Source organism: Pleurodeles waltl, chromosome 10 (genome assembly GCF_031143425.1).
Source record: "Pleurodeles waltl isolate 20211129_DDA chromosome 10, aPleWal1.hap1.20221129, whole genome shotgun sequence".
NCBI lineage: Eukaryota > Metazoa > Chordata > Amphibia > Caudata > Salamandridae > Pleurodeles > Pleurodeles waltl.
Genome location: NC_090449.1, coordinates 1,049,875,404 through 1,049,902,547, shown reverse-complemented (window position 1 = coordinate 1,049,902,547; position 27,144 = coordinate 1,049,875,404). Strand labels below are relative to the sequence as shown.

The 27,144-nt window shown below is 48.1% G+C and overlaps 1 protein-coding gene across 1 annotated transcript in view; it reads left to right on the top strand.

Moving 5' to 3' along the window:
* LOC138262216 (fatty acyl-CoA hydrolase precursor, medium chain-like) overlaps positions 1-27,144 on the top strand; it is a 283,496-nt gene that overhangs the window by 3,801 nt on the left and 252,551 nt on the right. Inside the window, exon 2 of the mRNA XM_069212060.1 lies at positions 4,360-4,564. Within this exon, the coding sequence (XP_069068161.1) occupies positions 4,360-4,564 (205 nt within the window). The remainder of the gene's footprint in view (positions 1-4,359; positions 4,565-27,144) is intronic.

Here is a 27,144-nt window from a genome sequence, read left to right as displayed (position 1 = left end):
AGGAGACTGAGGGGGTCATTCTGACTCCCGCCGGCTGCGGTAACCGCAGTGCCGGCGGGAGCCGCCAGAATACCGCTGCGCGGTCAGAAGACCGCTGCGGTTATTCTGTGTTTCCCGCTGGGCTGGCGGGCGACCGCCAGAAGGCCGCCCGCCAGCCCAGCGGGAAACCCCTTCCCACGAGGAAGCCGGCTCCGAATGGAGCCGGCACAGTGGGAAGGGTTCGACGGGTGCAGTGGCACCCGTCGCGATTTTCAGTGTCTGCATGGCAGACACTGAAAATCTTTTAGGGGCCCTCTTACGGGGGCCCCTGCAGTGCCCATGCCCTTGGCATGGGCACTGCAGGGGCCCCCAGGGGCCCCACGAAACCCCTCACCGCCATCCTGTTCCTGGCGGTCACACCCGCCAGGAACAGGATGGCGGTGAGGGGGTCGGAATCCCCATGGAGGCGCAGCAAGCTGCGCCGCCATGGAGGATTCCTCAGGGCAGCGGAAAACCGGCGGGAGACCGCCGGTTTTCCGTTTCTGACCGCGGCTGTACCGCCGCGGTCAGAATGCCCTTGGGAGCACCGCCAGCCTGTTGGCGGTGCTCCCGCGGTCCCCGGCCCTGGCGGTCAATGAACGCCAGGGTCGGAATGACCGCCTGAGTGCCTGGTTTAGAGTTTTTTGGTAAGGACATGATATAGAGTCCCTAAGGTCAGTCTCTATCTTAGCTAGGCCCTGACTCCATCTTAACCCCTGGACATCGCCATGTTCCCTGTTTTTGCAGAATCATTGTTGTGACTGTATGATAGCACCATTGTCACCAGACCGTATCTTTCCAAAGACACAGTATCGTCCAGTTCTTTGATCACTGACAGATACAGACTCTAAGGCGACATTCATCTGGGTCAAGGATACATAACAAACTATGTAGATACTTTATCAAAGGGGTGCAGTCTGAATTGACGTCCTGTTCCTCTATAGGTCCATAACATCAACATCATAAGGGTACAATTTAATGTCCATAATCTAGCACGCACCTTCCAATCTTCGATAAAGATGTAGGATATAAGGACTGTCATTGGCCCACTTGTTAGAGAAGTGGTTTGTCAAGATCATCACCTGAGATTCTGACAGAGATGACCTCATCTAATGCCAGCGCACTTCACAGATGACACATCTTTTCTGAAGCCTACAGCTGATATAATCTAGTCCTGGAGGAAGACCCCTTGACTGCTATCGCAGTGGGTGTTTGCCCTTCATTGGAAACACTGTCTTCACATCTCTACCGATAACAACAGCCTTTGCTTTCAACAAGGCATACAGGTGGTCATTCTGACCCTGGCGGTCTTTGACCGCCAGGGCGGAGGACCGCGGGAGCACCGCCGACAGGCCGGCGGTGCTCCAATGGGGATTCCGACCGCGGCGGTAAAGCCGCGGTCGGACCGGCACCACTGGCGGGGTCCCGCCAGTGTACCGCGGCCCCATTGAATCCTCCGCGGCGGCGCAGCTTGCTGCACCGCCGCGGGGATTCCGACCCCCCCTACCGCCATCCAGATCCCGGCGGTCGGACCGCCGAGATCCGGATGGCGGTAGGGGGGGTCACGGGGCCCCTGGGGGCCCCTGCAGTGCCCATGCCACTGGCATGGGCATTGCAGGGGCCCCCGTAAGAGGGCCCCTACATGTATTTCACTGTCTGCAGCGCAGACAGTGAAATACGCGACGGGTGCAACTGCACCCGTCGCACAGCTTCCACTCCGCCGGCTCGATTCCGAGCCGGCTTCATCGTGGAAGCCTCTTTCCCGCTGGGCTGGCTGGCGGTCTGAAGGCGACCGCCCGCCAGCCCAGCGGGAAAGTCAGAATTACCGCCGCGGTCTTTCGACCGCGGAACGGTAACCTGACGGCGGGACTTTGGCGGGCGGCCTCCGCCGCCCGCCAAGGTCAGAATGAGGGCCACAGTGTGTCCCTTCTCCCTAAGAAACGCTAGAATGAAAGTATCTTTGCCTCTTCTGCACTCAGGGTATAGCGCATCGAGATGGGCAATAGGCTGGTAGGTTTTACACAATATTTGAATGACTTTTAGCAATGCTGTAAATGTTCATTTTATTCTTGTTACTTGTAACGTGTCTCCTGGCTGTTTTTATAATATTCTGTGTGGTTGTTTTAGATGTACTGAGTAACAGATTATGGCCCTCATTACGACCTTGGTGGGCGGCTTCTGACCGCCGCGCGGCCGACAATGCGGTCGCACTCCCACCGCGGTCATTTTGAGATCCCCGCTGGGCCGGCGGGCGGAAACCTGTTCCGCCTGCCAGCCCAGCGGGGATCTCGGCCGCAACACAGGAGCCGGCTCCAAATGGAGCCGGCGGTGTTGCGGCCGTGCGACGGGTGCAGATGCACACATCGCGCTTTTCACTGTCTGCATAGCAGACAGTGAAAAGCTGCACGGGCCCATGTCAGGGGGCCCCTGCACTGCCCATGCCACTGGCATGGGCAGTGCAGGGGCCCCCAGGGGCCCCGCGACTCCCCGTACTGCCATCTTTTTCCTGGCGGTTCAAACCAACAGGAAAAGGCTGACGGTAGGGGACTCGTAATCCCCTGGGCAGCGCTGCAAGCAGGGCTGCCCTGGCAGATTAAAACCGCCGTGACCAACGTGGCAGTAAACTGCCGGTCCCGGTGGTGCGACCGTGGCGCTTCCGCCGCGGTCGTAATACCATGGAAGCACCGCCAGCCTATTGGAGGTGCTTCCATCAAAACAGCCCTGGCGGTCTTTGACTGCCAGGGTTGTAATGACCCCCTATATCTGTAGTAATAAATACTTTTAACATAAAATAAGTTCATTCTTCTTAGTACCATGTGTGTGGTAGTATGAATAACACAATTATGTTGTTGTTGATTCCACAGTGCCCCTGATCCCTTCATGAGATTGTTAGTAACCCACAAGCAATACTTCTATGTCAATTACATATTGGATAGTGTCTTGTTGGGCTACAATGATTTCTCCTTCACATTCACTGGTATCATGCATGGGTGGGAGGTGACCCCTCGTAGGATTACGCTAAAGTCATAACTTACGCACGGACAGATCCTCCGATTTCAAGGGAAAATATGGAAATCAGAGATGAACCCATCATGTTGTTTCCTCTACCACGGCCCTAACGTGGTGAACAAAATTGCATCAGTGGCTTCTACTTCAATTATTGTGCTTTCTTTTTTATTCTATGTGTTTATTTTGGTGCAATCAACATGAAAAGGCATTTTTGTACACGTTAGAAGGAATATTTTTGGTTTTCTATAGTACTTAAAAAACAATGTGTAATAATGTTGTTCACATGGTGGTGTTTTAGTGGAGCTACTACACGACACACATTCTATCTTTGGAAATGAAAAGTGTTTGAATCTGCTGTCTGCATGATTGATCTAAAAATGTGTCCTGATTACAATTGGAATTGCCAGGTTTTGTTAACTTTTCATGAAAGGGTTGGTATTAAAACAAAGGACAACTCTAAAGTGTAACAGTGAGGTTGGCTGGGAGCTGCCAATATCTAATTTCACCGTCCTTCTTAGAGACTGAAGCCCTCATTTAGAGGATGGTGGCCTGTTCTTCGATGTGACAGGGCAGCGGAGAGTGGAAGACTGACCACCATACTTAGAGATCTCCACCAGGCTGCGCCTCAATCACGAGTCTCTGCTTAAGGCACTGACATGTGGATGAGTGGGAGCCAAGTTTAATGCACCAGCTCAGCACAGATTTGGTTTTTTTCTCAAATAAACACCCACTTTGGAGTTTCTTATAAAAAAAAAAAATGAAGCAAAAAATAAAAAAAACATACTGTTCCTGACACGCTTGGAGTTTTCTCCAAGCACATGGGTATCACTTCTTGGGTTTCCTCCTTGAGACTTACAGGTTTTTCCAAACAGGTTAAAAGGTATATCTGAACATCAGTCCTAAGTATGTTTGAGGTACTGTGACTGATGGCTCAATGTTCACTGGCCCAATGGTCTAAACTTTCTGTTGTAGGAAACATGGTGCTTCCCTTGACTCTAAATAGAATGACTGGACAGTGAGGTTGGTGGATGAGCGATTCATTGCATTTTTAAGGAGTGCCCTGTCTGCTAAACTCTAAATAAGGCCCCAAGTAGCTGGAGAGAAGGCAATCAGGGGCCGAGCCCAGCAACCCATTGAGTGAAATCCATATTTCACAGAGAATATGGTATATCCTGAATTACAGATCATAATTCATGGTTATGGCTTTAGCCCCTTGAATTTGGGGTTTTAAAACAACTGCTTTTATCACATTCAAATTTGCAATCTATGTAACTTATTTCAGACGAATCAGGCGCTAACTGGATCTGTTTCTTGGTCTCCACATTCCCATAGGAAACTCTGCTCCCAATCCAAGGGTGCAAAGCAAGCACGGTTGGCTGGAAGGGCTGCGGTTCACCGTAAAAGGAACAACCAGAACCATCAACGCTTTTCGGGGAGTTCCATTCGCAAAACCGCCTGTGGGATCCAGGCGCTTTGCCCGTCCGGAAGCACCTGAGCCATGGAAGGGTGTAAGGAATGCTACATCCAACCCACCAATGTAAGACTCTCTCTTCTCTGGGGTCTGCACCTCAAACACAAACAATCAGTGACATGGCACTAGCACAGCAGGTTCTTATATAAGAGTCTTCATTATGCATTCTGTAATCTTCTGCATACATCTATTTGTTTAATTTCCCTGTAAGCTACCTTTGATGTACGTTGCAGTGAGTGCCCTTTCTGCAGCTGGGTTGTACTTCTCATGACTATTAGGCCTCTGTTGCCCTGCAGGACACAGAACTTTGGAGGAATATTCAGTGAATAAGATGGTTTTACTGGAAATACTTTATTAGGCACCTTATCCGGAAGCCATGTTGTGGGATAAGGTCTCAAGAATTGACTAACCCTATTGGTGGCATTTTAAGGTTTCTTAAAAAGCGGTATTAATACGACTTCATGACCAATATATTACCTAACCTCTGGAGCAGTTTCTAAGCGACTTGTTACCTGTATTCCAGAAGGTTTCAGTATCCTTGACTTCATCTGTCGCGTAGGCTTTCATTATCCTAATGACACTACTGGATTTTGAGCAGCAAGATCATTCACAGTGTGGGGGACTAAGTCTGACCCACGGTGAAGGACCCTTGTCACTCTAAATCCGGGTTTTGCTCCGGCTAACTAGCAGTGTCTCATCTCTCCCAAAGGGAAGAGACAATTGGGCAGCTGAGCGCATGACATCTTAGCACTTCCCAGGAAAGTCGTGGTCACTCAGGTCACAACCGGTTCTCTCATACAGAGTACGGTCTCATATAGAAATGACAAAGGCAGTTTAAGTTTTAAAGATTGGTTTAATAAAACGACTGCATTTTAGATAGCAAAGCGTGAGCTGCAATAACCAGAACTACACAACACAATAGGATTGAAATAGTAACGATCAGAGTGAAGCACAAGAATAAGGCTATCATAGTGCCACTAGATTATGTTCTCTCTAAGTTATATTCTGAGCACAGCATGTGAAGCTCTAAACCTGCCTTTCAGGTTCCCCTGGGAGGACATCAACCCTCATACCTGAGCAAAGGCCTGTAATCTGCATCAGCATCTGCAACGGGGCAGTCAGCATCGAGTTGTAGGTTCCTGTAGGAGGCTGGACTGGCTTGTAGTGAGTACCAAGGGGTACTTGCACCTTGCACCAGGCCCAGTTATCCCTTATTAGTGTATAGGGTGTCTAGCAGCATAGGCTGATAGATAATGGTAGCTTAGCAGAGCAGCTTAGGCTGAACTAGGAGACGAGTGAAGCTCCTACAGTACCACTAGTGTCATATGCACAATATCATAAGAAAACACAATACACAGATATACTAAAAATAAAGGTACTTCATTTTTATGACAATATGCCAAAAGTATCTCAGTGAGTACCCTCAGTATGAGGATAGCAAATATACACAAGATATATGTACACAATACCAAAAATATGCAGTATAGTATTAGAAAACAGTGCAAACAATGTATAGTTACAATAGGATGAAATGGGGGCACATAGGGATAGGGGCAACACAAACCATATACTCCAAAATTGGAATGCGAACCACGAATGGACCCCAAACCTATGTGACCTTGTAGAGGGTCGCTGGGACTATTAGAAAATAGTAAGGGTTAGAAAAATAGCCCACCCCAAGACCCTGAAAAGTGAGTGTAAAGTGCACTAAAGTTCCCCAAAGGACATAGGAGTCGTGATAGGGGAATTCTGCAGGAAAGACACAAACCAGCAATGCAACAATGATGGATTTCCAGTCGAGGGTACCTGTGGAACAAGGGGACCAAGTCCAAAAGTCACAAGCAAGTCGGAGATGGGCAGATGCCCAGGAAATGCCAGCTGTGGGTGCAAAGAAGCTGCTACTGGACAGTAGAAGCTGAGGATTCTGCAGAAAGGACAAGGGCTAGAGACTTTCCCTTGGGAGAATGGATCCCCCACGCCATGGAAAGTTGTGCAGAAGTGTTTTCCTGAAGAAAGACCACCAACAAGCCTTGCTAGCTGCAAATCGTGCGGTTAGGGTTTTTGGATGCTGCTGTGGCCCAGGAGGGACCAGGATGTCGCCAAATGTGTCTGGGGACAGAGGGGGCGTCGAGCAAGACAAGGAGCCCTCTCAAAAGCAGGCAGCACCCGCAGAAGTGCCAGAACAGGCACTACAAAGTGGAGTGAAATGGTGCTCACCCGAAGTTGCACAAAGGAGTCCCACGCTGCCGGAAGACAACTTAGGAGGTCGTGCAATGCAGGTTAGAGTGCCGTGGACCCAGGCTGGACTGTGCACAAAGGATTTCTGCCGGAAGTGCACGGAGGCCGGAGTAGCTGCAAAAGTCGCGGTTCCCAGCAATGCAGTCTGGCGTGGGGAGGCAAGGACTTACCTCCAACAAACTTGGACTGAAGAGTCACTGGACGGTGGGAGTCACTTGGACACAGTTGCTGGATTCAAGGGACCTCGCTCGTTGTGCTGAGAGGAGACCCAGGGTACCGGTGATGCAGTTCTTTGGTGCCTGCGGTAGCAGGGGGAAGATTCCGTCGACCCACGGGAGATTTCTTCGGAGCTTCTAGTGCAGAGAGGAGGCAGACTACCCCCACAGCATGCACCACCAGGAAAACAGTCGAGAAGGCGGCAGGATCAGCGTTACAGAGTTGCAGTAGTCGTCTTTGCTACTTTGTTGCAGTTTTGCAGGCTTCCAGCGCCGTCAGCAGTCGATTCCTTGGCAGAAGGTGAAGAGAGAGATGCAGAGGAACTCGGATGAGCTCTTGCATTCGTTATCTAAGGAATCCCCAGAGACAGAGACCCTAAATAGCCAGAAAAGAGGGTTTGGCTACCTAGGAGAGAGGATAGGTTAGCAACACCTGAAGGAGCCTATCAGAAGGAGTCTCTGACATCACCTGCTGGCACTGGCCACTCAGAGTAGTCCAGTGTGCCAGCAGCACCTCTGTTTCCAAGATGGCAGAGGTCTGGAGCACACTGGAGGAGCTCTGGGCACCTCCCAGGGGAGGTGCAGGTCAGGGGAGTGGTCACTCCCCTTTCCTTTGTCCAGTTTCGCGCCAGAGCAGGGCTGAGGGGTCCCTGAACCGGTGTAGACTGGCTTATGCAGAAATGGGCACCATGTGTGCCCATGAAAGCATTTCCAGAGGCTGGGGGAGGCTACTCCTCCCTTGCCTTCACACCATTTTCCAAAGGGAGAGGGTGTAACACCCTCTCTCAGAGGAAGTTCTTTGTTCTGCCATCCTGGGCCAAGCCTGGCTGGACCCCAGGAGGGCAGAAACCTGTCTGAGGGGTTGGCAGCAGCAGCAGCTGCAGTGAAACCCCGGGAAAGGCAGTTTGGCAGTACCAGGGTCTGTGCTACAGACCACTGGGATCATGGGATTGTGCCAACTATGCCAGGATGGCATAGAGGGGGCAATTCCATGATCATAGACATGTTACATGGCCATATTCGGAGTTACCATTGTGAAGCTACATATAGGTAGTGACCTATATGTAGTGCACGCGTGTAATGGTGTCCCCGCACTCACAAAGTCCGGGGAATTTGCCCTGAACAATGTGGGGGCACCTTGGCTAGTGCCGGGGGGCCCTCACACTAAGTAACTTAGCACCCAACCTTTACCAGGTAAAGGTTAGACATATAGGTGACTTATAAGTTACTTAAGTGCAGTGTAAAATGGCTGTGAAATAACGTGGACGTTATTTCACTCAGGCTGCAGTGGCAGGCCTGTGTAAGAATTGTCAGAGCTCCCTATGGGTGGCAAAAGAAATGCTGCAGCCCATAGCCCCAATACCCTGCGTACCTCAGTACCATATACTAGGGAATTATAAGGGTGTTCCAGTAAGCCAATGTAAATTGGTAAAATTGGTCACTAGCCTGTTAGTGACAATTTGAAAGAAATGAGAGAGCATAACCACTGAGGTTCTGGTTAGCAGAGCCTCAGTGAGACAGTTAGGCATCACACAGGGAACACATACCTATAGGTCACAAACTGATGAGCACTGGGGTCCTGGCTAGCAGGGTCCCAGTGACACATAACAAACATACTGAAAACATAGGGTTTTCACTATGAGCACTGGGTCCTGGCTAGCAGGATACGGGTGAGACAGTGAAAACACCCTGACATACACTCACAAACAGGCCAAAAGTGGGGGTAACAAGGCTAGAAAGAGGCTACTTTCACACACAACCCCCCCCCCCCCCCAAACGAAGGACAATAAGGCTAACCTTGGCCAGTTGAGACTTTATTGTCTAAGTGGTGATAAGTAGAGAGTAGCTCTGCAATAGACTGGTTACTCCCTTTATCATCCACTATATGGTTACTTCCCTGTGGGGATGTAAACCACCCTGTTTGAAGTTTTTTAGCTAAGCAACAATGTGAAGATGTATTTTCAGAGTTTCTATCAGTAAGTTTTAGTTTAGAGCAGTGGGAATTGTCCACTGAACCTATTTGTAGTGATGGAAATGCCAGACAGGGATGCTGTCTCAGAAAAGCCATGGCTGGGCAAAAACTTTGTCCATATGGCTGGAAGAGAGAACAGGGATGCTGTTTCTCTTGAGTTGGAGCAGGGCAGGGATGCTGTCCTATGAGCTCCACACTAGGGCAGGGATGCTGTCCTAAGTGTTGTGAGGCAGTGCAGGGTTTCTGCACTAAAGTTTCTCTGGGAGGGTTGGAGGGATGCTCCATGTTAACTAAAATGGTGCTCTTTTTCTCACCAATTTTAGTTATCCCACAGAGAGGTACTTCTACCTCAGGGAGTCTAGCTTTGCCAGCTGATGATTCCCTTGGAACAGGTGCCACCCCAGGAGAGGTTTCTCCCACCACAGGAATGGTATCCTGAATGGTTGGGTGGTTAGGGGATACTGTGATACCCTTTTTACCTGTTGATGGAGAGGGATCCTGAGTTTTCAGGCCTTCTCTCCTTTGCTTTTTCATTTCAGTAGAAATGAGAGGGAACAATTCCTCTGGGATGCCCAGCATGGCTGCATGGGCATAAAACTCTACATCAGCCCAACCTGAGGCCTCTAGGTCATTACCTAAGAGACAGTCTACAGGTAAGCTAGGTGATACTACCACCTGCTTAGGGCCAGTATCTCCACCCCAACTAAACTGAATTATAGCTAAGGGAAGAAACTTAGTGGAGTTATGAACATCAATAATCTTATACTGTTGTCCAATGATGTGTTGTTCAGGATGCACTAGGTTTTCAGTCACCAAAGTGATACTGGCACCTGTGTCCCTGTAGGCCAAGGCCTCAACACCATTTATTGAAACTGTCTGCCTGTACTTATCCATTGTAAGGGGACAAGCAGCCAGTGTGGCAAGGCCAATGCCACTAGGTGTGACAGAAACTGTCTTGGGACTAACTACCCCAGTTTCTATTATGGACCCATAAGTGAACCCAACTACACCCTTAACTTGACTGTTGGCAGCAGTCCCACCACTAGTACCACTACTGCTAGGGGCAATAGAGCTTGATGTATTAGTGGTGGTAGGCTCAGGGGGTTTACCTGGACAGGACTTATCCCCTGGCCTATGGCCTCTGTTTTTACACACAAAGCACCAAGGCTTTTTAATGTGTGCAGGTTGAGAAGAAGAGGAAGAATGTGTTTTATCCCCACCCTCTGAAGAGTGTTTAAGATTAGAAGTGGGATCTTTGGTTTTACCCTTATCCCCATGCTTATCTTGAGATTTTTCACCATCTTTCTTCTTGTTGCCATCTTTGTCACCCCCTGTATGAACTTTTCTGTTCACCCTTGTTCTGACCCATTTGTCTGCCTTCTTTCCCAATTCTTGGGGAGAGGTCAGATCAGAGTCCACCAAGTACTGGTGCAACAAATCAGACACACAATTATTAAGAATATGCTCTCTCAGGATCAAGTTATACAGGCTGTCATAATCAGTAAATTTACTGCCATGTAACCACCCCTCCAAGGCCTTCACTGAATGGTCAATGAAATCAACCCAGTCTTGTGAAGACTCCTTTTTGGTCTCTCTGAACTTTATCCTGTACTGTTCAGTGGTTAAGCCATAACCATCCAGGAGTGCATTCTTAAGAATTTTGAAATCATTGGCTTCACTTTCTTTCACAGTAAGGAGCCTATCCCTACCTTTTCCACTAAATGATAGCCATAGGATAGCAGCCCACTGCCTTTGAGGGACATCCTGTACAACACAGGCCCTCTCAAGTGCAGCAAACCACTTGTTAATGTCATCCCCCTCCTTATAAGGGGGAACTATCTTGTGCAGATTCCTAGAATCATGCTCTTTTGCAGGATGACTATTGGGAATACTGCTGCTGCCACCATGGGTTTCTAAACCCAATTTCTGTCTCTCCTTCTCTACTTCTAAGGACTGTCTATCCAAATCCAGCTGTTGCTTCTTGAGCTTCAGTCTGGTTTGTTCCACTCTCCATCTATTGAGCTCCCTTTCTAACAATCTGTCATCAGGGTGGGTGGGTGGGACATGCCTTGAAACAGAAGTATGGTGAGAATGGACAGAAGGAGACCTATCCCTTACAGAAGGCACCCTAACAGCTTGGTTAACAGAAACATCACTTCTACTGTGGTGAGAAGGAATACTCTTGCTATGATGTGAGACAACACTATCTGTATGGTGTGACTCTACATCAGTACCAACTATGCTAGGCTGTCTAGTAATGGGCAGGCTAGGAAGTTTCTTTCCTGAATCTTTTCCTAGGGGAGTCCCTGGATCAGATTGGGAACCATTAGCTACTTTTTCAACAGATGGGGCCCTTCTGGCCTTATCTTGTTCTTTAAGCATGTTAAGCAATAATTCCAAAGAAGGATTCTTCCCTACACTCAAACCTCTCTCTATGCAGAGACTCCTTGCTCCTTTCCAGCTAAGGTGATCATATGCAAGTGTGGACAGATCAACAGTTTGGCCTGTGCCAGACATTTTTAGAAAGAGTTTAAGTGACAGAAAAAGAGAAAAAGTTTTTCAGAACTTTTTAGAAGGACAGAAAAAAAAACTTTTAAACCTTTTTAAGAACTTTTAGAAAGTGTAGAGGTACTTTTCAGCACTTTAGAAAAGAGGTGAGAAAAGAAATGCAAAACATTTTGGTTAGGTGTACATACACTGAACTTGTTTTGTATATTTTTCTCTTATGAAAAGTATAATGACAAAAGCAGTAAGTAGTCTCAAAGCACTTATCCCACCACTGCACAACCAATGTAGGAGGCTGGACTGGCTTGTAGTGAGTACCAAGGGGTACTTGCACCTTGCACCAGGCCCAGTTATCCCTTATTAGTGTATAGGGTGTCTAGCAGCATAGGCTGATAGATAATGGTAGCTTAGCAGAGCAGCTTAGGCTGAACTAGGAGACGAGTGAAGCTCCTACAGTACCACCAGTGTCATATGCACAATATCATAAGAAAACACAATACACAGATATACTAAAAATAAAGGTACTTTATTTTTATGACAATATGCCAAAAGTATCTCAGTGAGTACCCTCAGTATGAGGATAGCAAATATACACAAGATATATGTACACAATACCAAATATATGCAGTATAGTATTAGAAAACAGTGCAAACAATGTATAGTTACAATAGGATGCAATGGGGACACATAGGGATAGGGGCAACACAAACCATATACTCCAAAAGTGGAATGCGAACCACGAATGGACCCCAAACCTATGTGACCTTGTAGAGGGTCGCTGGGACTATTAGAAAATAGTAAGGGTTAGAAAAATAGCCCACCCCAAGACCCTGAAAAGTGAGTGCAAAGTGCACTAAAGTTCCCCAAAGGACATAGGAGTCGTGATAGGGGAATTCTGCAGGAAAGACACAAACCAGCAATGCAACAATGATGGATTTCCAGTCGAGGGTACCTGTGGAACAAGGGGACCAAGTCCAAAAGTCACAAGCAAGTCGGAGATGGGCAGATGCCCAGGAAATGCCAGCTGTGGGTGCAAAGAAGCTGCTACTGGACAGTAGAAGCTGTGGATTCTGCAGGAACGACAAGGGCTAGAGACTTCCCCATTAGAGGATTAATCCCCCACGCCGTGGAGAGTTGTGCAGAAGTGTTTCCCTGAAGAAAGACCACCAACAAGCCTTGCTAGCTGCAAATCGTGCGGTTAGGGTTTTTGGATGCTGCTGTGGCCCAGGAGGGACCAGGATGTCGCCAATTGCGTCTGGGGGCAGAGGGGGCGTTGAGCAAGACAAGGAGCCCTCTCAGAAGCAGGCAGCACCCGCAGAAGTGCCGGAAAAAGGCACTACAAAGTGGAGTGAAACGGTGCTCACCCGAAGTTGCACAAAGGAGTCCCACGCCACCAGAAGACAACTTAGGAGGTTGTGCAATGCAGGTTAGAGTGCCGTGGACCCAGGCTGGACTGTGCACAAAGGATTTCCGCCGGAAAAGCACGGAGGCCGGAGTAGCTGCAAAAGTCGCGGTTCCCAGCAATGCAGTCTGGCGTGGGGAGGCAAGGACTTACCTCCACCAAACTTTGACTGAAGAGTCACTGGACTGTGGGAGTCACTTGGACACAGTTGCTGGATTCAAGGGACCTCGCTTGTTGTGCTGAGAGGAGACCCAGGGTACCGGTGATGCAGTTCTCTGGTGCCTGCGGTAGCAGGGGGAAGATTCCGTCTACCCACGGGAGATTTCTTCGGAGCTTCTAGTGCAGAGAGGAGGCAGACTACCCCCACAGCATGCACCACCAGGAAAACAGTCGAGAAGGCGGCAGGATCAGCGTTACAGAGTTGCAGTAGTCGTCTTTGCTACTTTGTTGCAGTTTTGCAGGCTTCCAGCGCGGTCAGCAGTCGATTCCTTGGCAGAAGGTGAAGAGAGAGATGCAGAGGAACTCGGATGAGCTCTTGCATTCGTTATCTAAGGAATCCCCAGAGACAGAGACCCTAAATAGCCAGAAAAGAGGGTTTGGCTACCTAGGAGAGAGGATAGGCTAGCAACACCTGAAGGAGCCTATCAGAAGGAGTCTCTGACATCACCTGCTGGCACTGGCCACTCAGAGCAGTCCAGTGTGCCAGCAGCACCTCTGTTTCCAAGATGGCAGAGGTCTGGAGCACACTGGAGGAGCTCTGGGCACCTCCCAGGGGAGGTGCAGGTCAGGGGAGTGGTCACTCCCCTTTCCTTTGTCCAGTTTCGTGCCAGAGCAGGGCTGAGGGGTCCCTGAACCGGTGTAGACTGGCTTATGCAGAAATGGGCACCATGTGTGCCCATGAAAGCATTTCCAGAGGCTGGGGGAGGCTACTCCTCCCTTGCCTTCACACCATTTTCCAAAGGGAGAGGGTGTAACACCCTCTCTCAGAGGAAGTTCTTTGTTCTGCCATCCTGGGCCAAGCCTGGCTGGACCCCAGGAGGGCAGAAACCTGTCTGAGGGGTTGGCAGCAGCAGCAGCTGCAGTGAAACCCCGGGAAAGGCAGTTTGGCAGTACCAGGGTCTGTGCTACAGACCACTGGGATCATGGGATTGTGCCAACTATGCCAGGATGGCATAGAGGGGGCAATTCCATGATCATAGACATGTTACATGGCCATATTCGGAGTTACCATTGTGAAGCTACATATAGGTAGTGACCTATATGTAGTGCACGCGTGTAATGGTGTCCCCGCACTAACAAAGTCCGGGGAATTTGCCCTGAACAATGTGGGGGCACCTTGGCTAGTGCCGGGGGGCCCTCACACTAAGTAACTTAGCACCCAACCTTTACCAGGTAAAGGTTAGACATATAGGTGACTTATAAGTTACTTAAGTGCAGTGTAAAATGGCTGTGAAATAACGTGGACGTTATTTCACTCAGGCTGCAGTGGCAGGCCTGTGTAAGAATTGTCAGAGCTCCGTATGGGTGGCAAAAGAAATGCTGCAGCCCATAGCCCCAATACCCTGGGTTCCTCAGTACCATATACTAGGGAATTATAAGGGTGTTCCAGAAAGCCAATGTAAATTGGTAAAATTGGTCACTAGCCTGTTAGTGACAATTTGAAAGAAATGAGAGAGCATAACCACTGAGGTTCTGGTTAGCAGAGCCTCAGTGAGACAGTTAGGCATCACACAGGGAACACATACCTATAGGTCACAAACTTATGAGCACTGGGGTCCTGGCTAGCAGGGTCCCAGTGACACATAACAAACATACTGAAAACATAAGGTTTTCACTATGAGCACTGGGTCCTGGCTAGCAGGATACCAGTGAGACAGTGAAAACACCCTGACATACACTCACAAACAGGCCAAAAGTGGGGGTAACAAGGCTAGAAAGAGGCTACTTTCACACACAACCCTCCCCCCCCCAAACGAAGGACAATAAGGCTAACCTTGGCCAGTTGAGACTTTATTGTCTAAGTGGTGATAAGTAGAGAGTAGCTCTGCAATAGACTGGTTACTCCCTTTATCATCCACTATATGGTTACTTCCCTGTGGGGATGTAAACCACCCTGTTTGAAGTTTTTTAGCTAAGCAACAATGTGAAGATGTATTTTCAGAGTTTCTATCAGTAAGTTTTAGTTTAGAGCAGTGGGAATTGTCCACTGAACCTATTTGTAGTGATGGAAATGCCAGACAGGGATGCTGTCTCAGAAAAGCCATGGCTGGGCAAAAACTTTGTCCATATGGCTGGAAGAGAGAACAGGGATGCTGTTTCTCTTGAGTTGGAGCAGGGCAGGGATGCTGTCCTATGAGCTCCACACTAGGGCAGGGATGCTGTCCTAAGTGTTGTGAGGCAGTGCAGGGTTTCTGCACTAAAGTTTCTCTGGGAGGGTTGGAGGGATGCTCCATGTTAACTAAAATGGTGCTCTTTTTCTCACCAATTTTAGTTATCCCACAGAGAGGTACTTCTACCTCAGGGAGTCTAGCTTTGCCAGCTGATGATTCCCTTGGAACAGGTGCCACCCCAGGAGAGGTTTCTCCCACCACAGGAATGGTATTCTGAATGGTTGGGTGGTTAGGGGATACTGTGATACCCTTTTTACCTGTTGATGGAGAGGGATCCTGAGTTTTCAGGCCTTCTCTCCTTTGCTTTTTCATTTCAGTAGAAATGAGAGGGAACAATTCCTCTGGGATGCCCAGCATGGTTGCATGGGCATAAAACTCTACATCAGCCCAACCTGTGGCCTCTAGGTCATTACGTAAGAGACAGTCTACAGGTAAGCTAGGTGATACTACCACCTGCTTAGGGCCAGTAACCCCACCCCAACTAAACTGAATTATAGCTAAGGGAAGAAACTTAGTGGAGTTATGGACATCAATAATCTTATACTGTTGTCCAATGATGTGTTGTTCAGGATGCACTAGGTTTTCAGTCACCAAAGTGATACTGGCACCTGTGTCCCTGTAGGCCAAGGCCTCAACACCATTTATTGAAACTGTCTGCCTGTACTTATCCATTGTAAGTGGACAAGCAGCCAGTGTGGCAAGGCCAATGCCACTAGGTGTGACAGAAACTGTCTTTGGACTAACTACCCCAGTTTCTATTATGGACCCATAAGTGAACCCAACTACACCCTTAACTTGACTGTTGGCAGCAGTCCCACCACTAGTACCACTACTGCTAGGGGCACTAGAGCTTGATGTATTAGTGGTGGTAGGCTCAGGGGGTTTACCTGGACAGGACTTATCCCCTGGCTTATGGCCTCTGTTTTTACACACAAAGCACCAAGGCTTTTTAATGTGTGCAGGTTGAGAAGAAGAGGAAGAATGTGTTTTATCCCCACCCTCTGAAGAATGTTTAAGATTAGAAATGGGATCTTTGGTTTTACCCTTATCCCCATGCTTATCTTGAGATTTGTCACCATCTTTCTTCTTGTTGCCATCTTTGTCACCCCCTGTATGAACTTTTCTGTTCACCCTTGTTCTGACCCATTTGTCTGCCTTCTTTCCCAATTCTTGGGAAGAGGTCAGATCAGAGTCCACCAAGTACTGGTGCAACAAATCAGACACACAATTATTAAGAATATGCTCTCTCAGGATCAAGTTATACAGGCTGTCATAATCAGTAACTTTACTGCCATGTAACCACCCCTCCAAGGCCTTCACTGAATGGTCAATGAAATCAACCCCGTCTTGTGAAGACTCCTTTTTGGTCTCTCTGAACTTTATCCTGTACTGTTCAGTGGTTAAGCCATAACCATCCAGGAGTGCATTCTTAAGAATTTTGAAATCATTGGCTTCACTTTCTTTCACAGTAAGGAGCCTATCCCTACCTTTTCCACTAAATGATAGCCATAGGATAGCAGCCCACTGCCTTTGAGGGACATCCTGTACAACACAGGCCCTCTCAAGTGCAGCAAACCACTTGTTAATGTCATCCCCCTCCTTATAAGGGTGAACTATCTTGTGCAGATTCCTAGAATCATGCTCTTTTGCAGGATGACTATTGGGAATACTGCTGCTGCCACCATGGGTTTCTAAACCCAATTTCTGTCTCTCCTTCTCTACTTCTAAGGACTGTCTATCCAAATCCAGCTGTTGCTTCTTGAGCTTCAGTCTGGTTTGTTCCACTCTCAATCTATTGAGCTCCCTTTCTAACAATCTGTCATCAGGGTGGGTGGGTGGGAAATGCCTTGAAACAGAAGTATGGTGAGAATGGACAGAAGGAGACCTATCCCTTACAGAAGGCACCCTAACAGCTTGGTTAACAGAAACATCACTTCTACTGTGGTGAGAAGGAATACTCTTGCTATGATGTGAGACAACACTATCTGTATGGTGTGACTCTACATCAGTACCAACTATGCTAGGCTGTCTAGTAATGGGCAGGCTAGGAAGTTTCTTTCCTGAATCTTTTCCTAGGGGAGTCCCTGGATCAGATTGGGAACCATTAGCTACTTTTTCAACAGATGGGGCCCTTCTGGCCTTATCTTGTTCTTTAAGCATGTTAAGCAATAATTCTAAAGAAGGATTCTTCCCTACACTCAAACCTCTCTCTATGCAGAGACTCCTTGCTCCTTTCCAGCTAAGGTGATCATATGCAAGTTTGGACAGATCAACAGTTTGGCCTGTGCCAGACATTTTTAGAAAGAGTTTAAGTGACAGAAAAAGAGAAAAAGTTTTTCAGAACTTTTTAGAAGGACAGAAAAAAAAACTTTAAAAACTTTTTAAGAACTTTTAGAAAGTGTAGAGGTACTTTTCAGCACTTTAGAAAAGAGGTGAGAAAAGAAATGCAAAACTTTTTGGTTAGGTGTACATACACTGAACTTGTTTTGTATATTTTTCTCTTATGAAAAGTATAATGACAAAAGCAGTAAGTAGTCTCAAAGCACTTATCCCACCACTGCACAACCAAAGTAGGAGGCTGGATTGGCTTGTAGTGAGTACCAAGGGGTACTTGCACCTTGCACCAGGCCCAGTTATCCCTTATTAGTGTATAGGGTGTCTAGCAGCATAGGCTGATAGATAATGGTAGCTTAGCAGAGCAGCTTAGGCTGAACTAGGAGACGAGTGAAGCTCCTACAGTACCACTAGTGTTATATGCACAATATCATAAGAAAACACAATACACAGATATACTAAAAATAAAGGTACTTTATTTTTATGACAATATGCCAAAAGTATCTCAGTGAGTACCCTCAGTATGAGGATAGCAAACATACACAAGATATATGTACACAATACCAAAAATATGCAGTATAGTATTAGAAAACAGTGCAAACAATGTATAGTTACAATAGGATGCAATGGGGACACATAGGGATAGGGGCAACACAAACCATATACTCCAAAAGTGGAATGCGAACCACGAATGGACCCCAAACCTATGTGACCTTGTAGAGGGTCGCTGGGACTATTAGAAAATAGTAAGGGTTAGAAAAATAGCCCACCCCAAGACCCTGAAAAGTGAGTGCAAAGTGCACTAAAGTTCCCCAAAGGACATAGGAGTCGTGATAGGGGAATTCTGCAGGAAAGACACAAACCAGCAATGCAACAATGATGGATTTCCAGTCAAGGGTACCTGTGGAACAAGGGGATCAAGTCCAAAAGTCACAAGCAAGTCGGAGATGGGCAGATGCCCAGGAAATGCCAGCTGTGGGTGCAAAGAAGCTGCTACTGGACAGTAGAAGCTGAGGATTCTGCAGGAACGACAAGGGCTAGAGACTTCCCCATTAGAGGATCAATCCCCCACGCCGTGGAGAGTTGTGCAGAAGTGTTTTCCTGAAGAAAGACCACCAACAAGCCTTGCTAGCTGCAAATTGTGCGGTTAGGGTTTTTGGATGCTGCTGTGGCCCAGGAGGGACCAGGATGTCGCCAATTGCGTCTGGAGACAGAGGGGGCGTCGAGCAAGACAAGGAGCCCTCTCAGAAGCAGGCAGCACCCGCAGAAGTGCCAGAACTGGCACTACAAAGTGGAGTGAAACGGTGCTCACCCGAAGTTGCACAAAGGAGTCCCACGCCGCCGGAAGACAACTTAGGAGGTTGTGCAATGCAGGTTAGTGTGCTGTGGACCCAGGCTGGACTGTGCATTAAGCATTTCCGCCGGAAGTGCACGGAGGCCGAAGTAGCTGCAAAAGTCGCGGTTCCCAGCAATGCAGTCTGGCGTGGGGAGGCAAGGACTTACCTCCACCAAACTTGGACTGAAGAGTCACTGGACTGTGGGAGTCACTTGGACACAGTTGCTGGATTCAAGGGACCTCGCTCGTCGTGCTGAGAGGAGACCCAGGGTACCGGTGATGCAGTTCTTTGGTGCCTGCGGTAGCAAGGGGAAGATTCCGTCGACCCACGGGAGATTTCTTCGGAGATTCTAGTACAGAGAGGAGGCAGACTACCCCCACAGCATGCACCAGCAGGAAAACAGTCGAGAAGGTGGCAGGATCAGCGTTACAGAGTTGCAGTAGTCGTCTTTGCTACTTTGTTGCAGTTTTGCAGGCTTCCAGCGCGGTCAGCAGTCGATTCCTTGGCAGAAGTTGAAGAGAGAGATGCAGAGGAACTCAGATGGGCTCTTGCATTCGTTATCTAAGGAATCCCCAGAGACAGAGACCCTAAATAGCCAGAAAAGAGGGTTTGGCCACCTATGAGAGAGGATAGGCTAGCAACACCTGAAAGAGCCTATCAGAAGGAGTCTCTGACGTCACCTGCTGGCACTGGCCACTCAGAGCAGTCCAGTGTGCCAGCAGCACCGCTGTTTCCAAGATGGCAGAGGTCTGGAGCACACTGGAGGAGCTCTGGGCACCTCCCAGGGGAGGTGCAGGTCAGGGGAGTGGTCACTCCCCTTTCCTTTGTCCAGTTTCGTGCCAGAGCAGGGCTGAGGGGTCCCTGAACCGGTGTAGACTGGCTTATGCAGAAATGGGCACCATGTGTGCCCATGAAAGCATTTCTAGAGGCTGGGGGAGGCTACTCCTCCCTTGCCTTCACACCATTTTCCAAAGGGAGAGGGTGTAACACCCTCTCTCAGAGGAAGTTCTTTGTTCTGCCATCCTGGGCCAAGCCTGGCTGGACCCCAGGAGGGCAGAAACCTGTCTGAGGGGTTGGCAGCAGCAGCAGCTGCAGTGAAACCCCGGGAAAGGCAGTTTGGCAGTACCAGGGTCTGTGCTACAGACCACTGGGATCATGGGATTGTGCCAACTATGCCAGGATGGCATAGAGGGGGCAATTCCATGATCATAGACATGTTACATGGCCATATTCGGAGTTACCATTGTGAAGCTACATATAGGTAGTGACCTATATGTAGTGCACGCGTGTAATGGTGTCCCCGCACTCACAAAGTCCGGGGAATTTGCCCTGAACAATGTGGGGGCACCTTAGCTCGTGCCGGGGTCCCTCACAGTAAGTAACTTAGCACCCAACCTTTACCAGGTAAAGGTTAGACATATAGGTGACTTATAAGTTACTTAAGTGCAGTGTAAAATGGCTGTGAAATAACGTGGACGTTATTTCACTCAGGCTGCAGTGGCAGGCCTGTGTAAGAATTGTCAGAGCTCCCTATGGGTGGCAAAAGAAATGCTGCAGCCCATAGGGATCTCCTGGAACCCCAATACCCTGGGTACCTCAGTACCATATACTAGGGAATTATAAGGGTGTTCCAGTAAGCCAATGTAAATTGGTAAAATTGGTCACTAGCCTGTTAGTGACAATTTGAAAGAAATGAGAGAGCATAACCACTGAGGTTCTGGTTAGCAGAGCCTCAGTGAGACAGTTAGGCATCACACAGGGAACACATACCTATATGTCACAAACTTATGAGCACTGGGGTCCTGGCTAGCAGGGTCCCAGTGACACATAAAAAACATACTGAAAACATAGGGTTTTCACTATGAGCACTGGGTCCTGGCTAGCAGGATACCAGTGAGACAGTGAAAACACCCTGACAAACACTCACAAACAGGCCAAAAGTGGGGGTAACAAGGCTAGAAAGAGGCTACTTTCACACACAACCCCCCCCCCCAAACGAAGGACAATAAGGCTAACCTTGGCCAGTTGAGACTTTATTGTCTAAGTGGTGATAAGTAGAGAGTAGCTCTGCAATAGACTGGTTACTCCCTTTATCATCCACTATATGGTTACTTCCCTGTGGGGATGTAAACCACCCTGTTTGAAGTTTTTTAGCTAAGCAACAATGTGAAGATGTATTTTCAGAGTTTCTATCAGTAAGTTTTAGTTTAGAGCAGTGGGAATTGTCCACTGAACCTATTTGTAGTGATGGAAATGCCAGACAGGGATGCTGTCTCAGAAAAGCCATGGCTGGGCAAAAACTTTGTCCATATGGCTGGAAGAGAGAACAGGGATGCTGTTTCTCTTGAGTTGGAGCAGGGCAGGGATGCTGTCCTATGAGCTCCACACTAGGGCAGGGATGCTGTCCTAAGTGTTGTGAGGCAGTGCAGGGTTTCTGCACTAAAGTTTCTCTGGGAGGGTTGGAGGGATGCTCCATGTTAACTAAAATGGTGCTCTTTTTCTCACCAATTTTAGTTATCCCACAGAGAGGTACTTCTACCTCAGGGAGTCTAGCTTTGCCAGCTGATGATTCCCTTGGAACAGGTGCCACCCCAGGAGAGGTTTCTCCCACCACAGGAATGGTATCCTGAATGGTTGGGTGGTTAGGGGATACTGTGATACCCTTTTTACCTGTTGATGGAGAGGGATCCTGAGTTTTCAGGCCTTCTCTCCTTTGCTTTTTCATTTCAGTAGAAATGAGAGGGAACAATTCCTCTGGGATGCCCAGCATGGCTGCATGGGCATAAAACTCTACATCATCCCAACCTGAGGCCTCTAGGTCATTACCTAAGAGACAGTCTACAGGTAAGCTAGGTGATACTACCACCTGCTTAGGGCCAGTAACTCCACCCCAACTAAACTGAATTATAGCTAAGGGAAGAAATTTAGTGGAGTTATGAACATCAATAATCTTATACTGTTGTCCAATGATGTGTTGTTCAGGATGCACTAGGTTTTCAGTCACCAAAGTGATACTGGCACCTGTGTCCCTGTAGGCCAAGGCCTCAACACCATTTATTGAAACTGTCTGCCTGTACTTATCCATTGTAAGTGGACAAGCAGCCAGTGTGGCAAGGCCAATGCCACTAGGTGTGACAGAAACTGTCTTGGGACTAACTACCCCAGTTTCTATTATGGACCCATAAGTGAACCCAACTACACCCTTAACTTGACTGTTGGCAGCAGTCCCACCACTAGTACCACTACTGCTAGGGGCACTAGAGCTTGATGTATTAGTGGTGGTAGGCTCAGGGGGTTTACCTGGACAGGACTTATCCTATGGCCTCTGTTTTTACACACAAAGCACCAAGGCTTTTTAATGTGTGCAGGTTGAGAAGAAGAGGAAGAATGTGTTTTATCCCCACCCTCTGAAGAGTGTTTAAGATTAGAAGTGGGATCTTTGGTTTTACCCTTATCCCCATGCTTGTCTTGAGATTTTTCACCATCTTTCTTCTTGTTGCCATCTTTGTCACCCCCTGTATGAACTTTTCTGTTCACCCTTGTTCTGACCCATTTGTCTGCCTTCTTTCCCAATTCTTGGGGAGAGGTCAGATCAGAGTCCACCAAGTACTGGTGCAACAAATCAGACACACAATTATTAAGAATATGCTCTCTCAGGATCAAGTTATACAGGCTGTCATAATCAGTAACTTTACTGCCATGTAACCACCCCTCCAAGGCCTTCACTGAATGGTCAATGAAATCAACCCAGTCTTGTGAAGACTCCTTTTTGGTCTCTCTGAACTTTATCCTGTACTGTTCAGTGGTTAAGCCATAACCATCCAGGAGTGCATTCTTAAGAATTTTGAAATCATTGGCTTCACTTTCTTTCACAATAAGGAGCCTATCCCTACCTTTTCCACTAAATGATAGCCATAGGATAGCAGCCCACTGCCTTTGAGGGACATCCTGTACAACACAGGCCCTCTCAAGTGCAGCAAACCACTTGTTAATGTCATCCCCCTCCTTATAAGGGGGAACTATCTTGTGCAGATTCCTAGAATCATGCTCTTTTGCAGGATGACTATTGGGAATACTGCTGCTGCCACCATGGGTTTCTAAACCCAATTTCTGTCTCTCCTTCTCTACTTCTAAGGACTGTCTATCCAAATCCAGCTGTTGCTTCTTGAGCTTCAGTCTGGTTTGTTCCACTCTCAATCTATTGAGCTCCCTTTCTAACAATCTGTCATCAGGGTGGGTGGGTGGGACATGCCTTGAAACAGAAGTATGGTGAGAATGGACAGAAGGAGACCTATCCCTTACAGAAGGCACCCTAACAGCTTGGTTAACAGAAACATCACTTCTACTGTGGTGAGAAGGAATACTCTTGCTATGATGTGAGACAACACTATCTGTATGGTGTGACTCTACATCAGTACCAACTATGCTAGGCTGTCTAGTAATGGGCAGGCTAGGAAGTTTCTTTCCTGAATCTTTTCCTAGGGGAGTCCCTGGATCAGATTGGGAACCATTAGCTACTTTTTTAACAGATGGGGCCCTTCTGGCCTTATCTTGTTCTTTAAGCATGTTAAGCAATAATTCCAAAGAAGGATTCTTCCCTACACTCAAACCTCTCTCTATGCAGAGACTCCTTGCTCCTTTCCAGCTAAGGTGATCATGTGCAAGTGTGGACAGATCAACAGTTTGGCCTGTGCCAGACATTTTTAGAAAGAGTTTAAGTGACAGAAAAAGAGAAAAAGTTTTTCAGAACTTTTTAGAAGGACAGAAAAAAAAACTTGTAAAACTTTTTAAGAACTTTTAGAAATGTAGAGGTACTTTTCAGCACTTTAGAAAAGAGGTGAGAAAAGAAATGCAAAACTTTTTGGTTAGGTGTACATACACTGAACTTGTTTTGTATATTTTTCTCTTATGAAAAGTATAATGACAAAAGCAGTAAGTAGTCTCAAAGCACTTATCCCACCACTGCACAACCAATGGAGGAGGCTGGACTGGCTTGTAGTGAGTACCAAGGGGTACTTGCACCTTGCACCAGGCCCAGTTATCCCTTATTAGTGTATAGGGTGTCTAGCAGCATAGGCTGATAGATAATGGTAGCTTAGCAGAGCAGCTTAGGCTGAACTAGGAGACGAGTGAAGCTCCTACAGTACCACTAGTGTCATATGCACAATATCATAAGAAAACACAATACACAGATATACTAAAAATAAAGGTACTTTATTTTTATGACAATATGCCAAAAGTATCTCAGTGAGTACCCTCAGTATGAGGATAGCAAATATACACAAGATATATGTACACAATACCAAAAATATGCAGTATAGTATTAGAAAACAGTGCAAACAATGTATAGTTACAATAGGATGCAATGGGGACACATAGGGATAGGGGCAACACAAACCATATACTCCAAAAGTGGAATGCGAACCACAAATGGACCCCAAGCCTATGTGACCTTGTAGAGGGTCGCTGGGACTATTAGAAAATAGTAAGGGTTAGAAAAATAGCCCACCCCAAGACCCTGAAAAGTGAGTGCAAAGTGCACTAAAGTTCCCCAAAGGACATAGGAGTCGTGATAGGGGAATTCTGCAGGAAAGACACAAACCAGCAATGCAACAATGATGGATTTCCAGTCGAGGGTACCTGTGGAACAAGGGGACCAAGTCCAAAAGTCACAAGCAAGTCGGAGATGGGCAGATGCCCAGGAAATGCCAGCTGTGGGTGCAAAGAAGCTGCTACTCGACAGTAGAAGCTGAGGATTCTGCAGGAACGACAAGGGCTAGAGACTTCTCCTTTAGAGGATAGATCCCCCACGCCGTGGAGAGTTGTGCAGAAGTGTTTTCCTGAAGAAAGACCACCAACAAGCCTTGCTAGCTGCAAATCGTGCGTTTATGGTTTTTGGATGCTGCTGTGGCCCAGGAGGGACCAGGATGTCGCCAATTGCGTCTGGGGACAGAGGGGGCATCGTGCAAGACAAGGAGCCCTCTCAAAAGTAGGCAGCTCCCGCAGAAGTGCCAGAACAGGCACTACAAAGTGGAGTGAAACGGTGCTCACCCGAAGTTGCACAAAGGAGTCCCACGCCGCCGGAAGACAACTTAGGAGGTCGTGCAATGCAGGTTAGAGTGCCGTGGACCCAGGCTGGACTGTGCACAAAGGATTTCCACTGGAAGTGCACGGAGGCCGGAGTAGCTGCAAAAGTCGCGGTTCCCAGCAATGCAGTCTGGCGTGGGGAGGCAAGGACTTACCTCCACCAAACTTGGACTGAAAAGTCACTGGTCTGTGTGAGTCACTTGGACACAGTTGCTAGATTCAAGGGACCTCGCTCGTTGTGCTGAGAGGAGACCCAGGGTACCGGTGATGCAGTTCTTTGGTGCCTGCGGTAGCAGGGGGAAGATTCCGTCGACCCACAGGAGATTTCTTCGGAGCTTCTAGTGCAGAGAGGAGGCAGACTACCCCCACAGCATGCACCACCAGGAAAACAGTCGAGAAGGTGGCAGGATCAGCGTTACAGAGTTGCAGTAGTCGTCTTTGCTACTTTGTTGCAGTTTTGCAGGCTTCCAGCGCGGTCAGCAGTCGATTCCTTGGCAGAAGGTGAAGAGAGAGATGCAGAGGAACTCGGATGGGCTCTTGCATTCGTTATCTAAGGAATCCCCAGAGACAGAGACCCTAAATAGCCAGAAAAGAGGGTTTGGCTACCTAGGAGAGAGGATAGGCTAGCAACACCTGAAGGAGCCTATCAGAAGGAGTCTCTGACGTCACCTGCTGGCACTGGCCACTCAGAGCAGTCCAGTGTGCCAGCAGCACCTCTGTTTCCAAGATGGCAGAGGTCTGGAGCACACTGGAGGAGCTCTGGGCACCTCCCAGGGGAGGTGCAGGTCAGGGGAGTGGTCACTCCCCTTTCCTTTGTCCAGTTTCGCGCCAGAGCAGGGCTGAGGGGTCCCTGAACCGGTGTAGACTGGCTTATGCAGAAATGGGCACCATGTGTGCCCATGAAAGCATTTCCAGAGGCTGGGGGAGGCTACTCCTCCCTTGCCTTCGCACCATTTTCCAAAGGGAGAGGGTGTAACACCCTCTCTCAGAGGAAGTTCTTTGTTCTGCCATCCTGGGCCAAGCCTGGCTGGACCCCAGGAGGGCAGAAACCTGTCTGAGGGGTTGGCAGCAGCAGCAGCTGCAGTGAAACCCCGGGAAAGGCAGTTTGGCAGTACCAGGGTCTGTGCTACAGACCACTGGGATCATGGGATTGTGCCAACTATGCCAGGATGGCATAGAGAGGGCAATTCCATAATCATAGACATGTTACATGGCCATATTTGGAGTTACCATTGTGAAGCTACATATAGGTAGTGACCTATATGTAGTGCACGCGTGTAATGGTGTCCCCGCACTCACAAAGTCCGGGGAATTTGCCCTGAACAATGTGGGGGCACCTTGGCTAGTGCCAGGGTGCCCTCACACTAAGTAACTTAGCACCCAACCTTTACCAGGTAAAGGTTAGACATATATGTGACTTATAAGTAACTTAAGTGCAGTGTAAAATGGCTGTGAAATAACGTGGAAGTTATTTCACTCAGGCTGCAGTGGCAGGCCTGTGTAAGAATTGTCAGAGCTCCTTATGGGTGGCAAAAGAAATGCTGCAGCCCATAGGGATCTCCTGGAACCCCAATACCCTGGGTACCTCAGTACCATATACTAGGGAATTATAAGGGAGTTCCAGTAAGCCAATGTAAATTGGTAAAATTGGTCACTAGCCTATTAGTGACAATTTGAAAGAAATGAGAGAGCATAACCACTGAGGTTCTGGTTAGCAGAGCCTCAGTGAGACAGTTAGGCATCACACAGGGAACACATACCTATAGGTCACAAACTTATGAGCACTGGGGTCCTGGCTAGCAGGGTACCAGTGACACATAACAAACATACTGAAAACATAGGGTTTTCACTATGAGCACTGGGTCCTGGCTAGCAGGATACCAGTGAGACAGTGAAAACACCCTGACATACACTCACAAACAGGCCAAAAGTGGGGGTAACAAGGCTAGAAAGAGGCTACTTTCTCACAGTTCCTGGCCGGAATCTCCCTCTGACGTGTACTAGGACTAGGAAGTGTTTTTATAACTAACACGCAGATGTTCTAAGAAAATGTCCCTACGTAAGGATGTGTATTTTTTACTAATACTGGAGACTAAACTTCTATCACGTTTACCGGCAATGTATCAGACTGTAGCCTTGACTGAAGCACAGGGCGATCAAGAATGC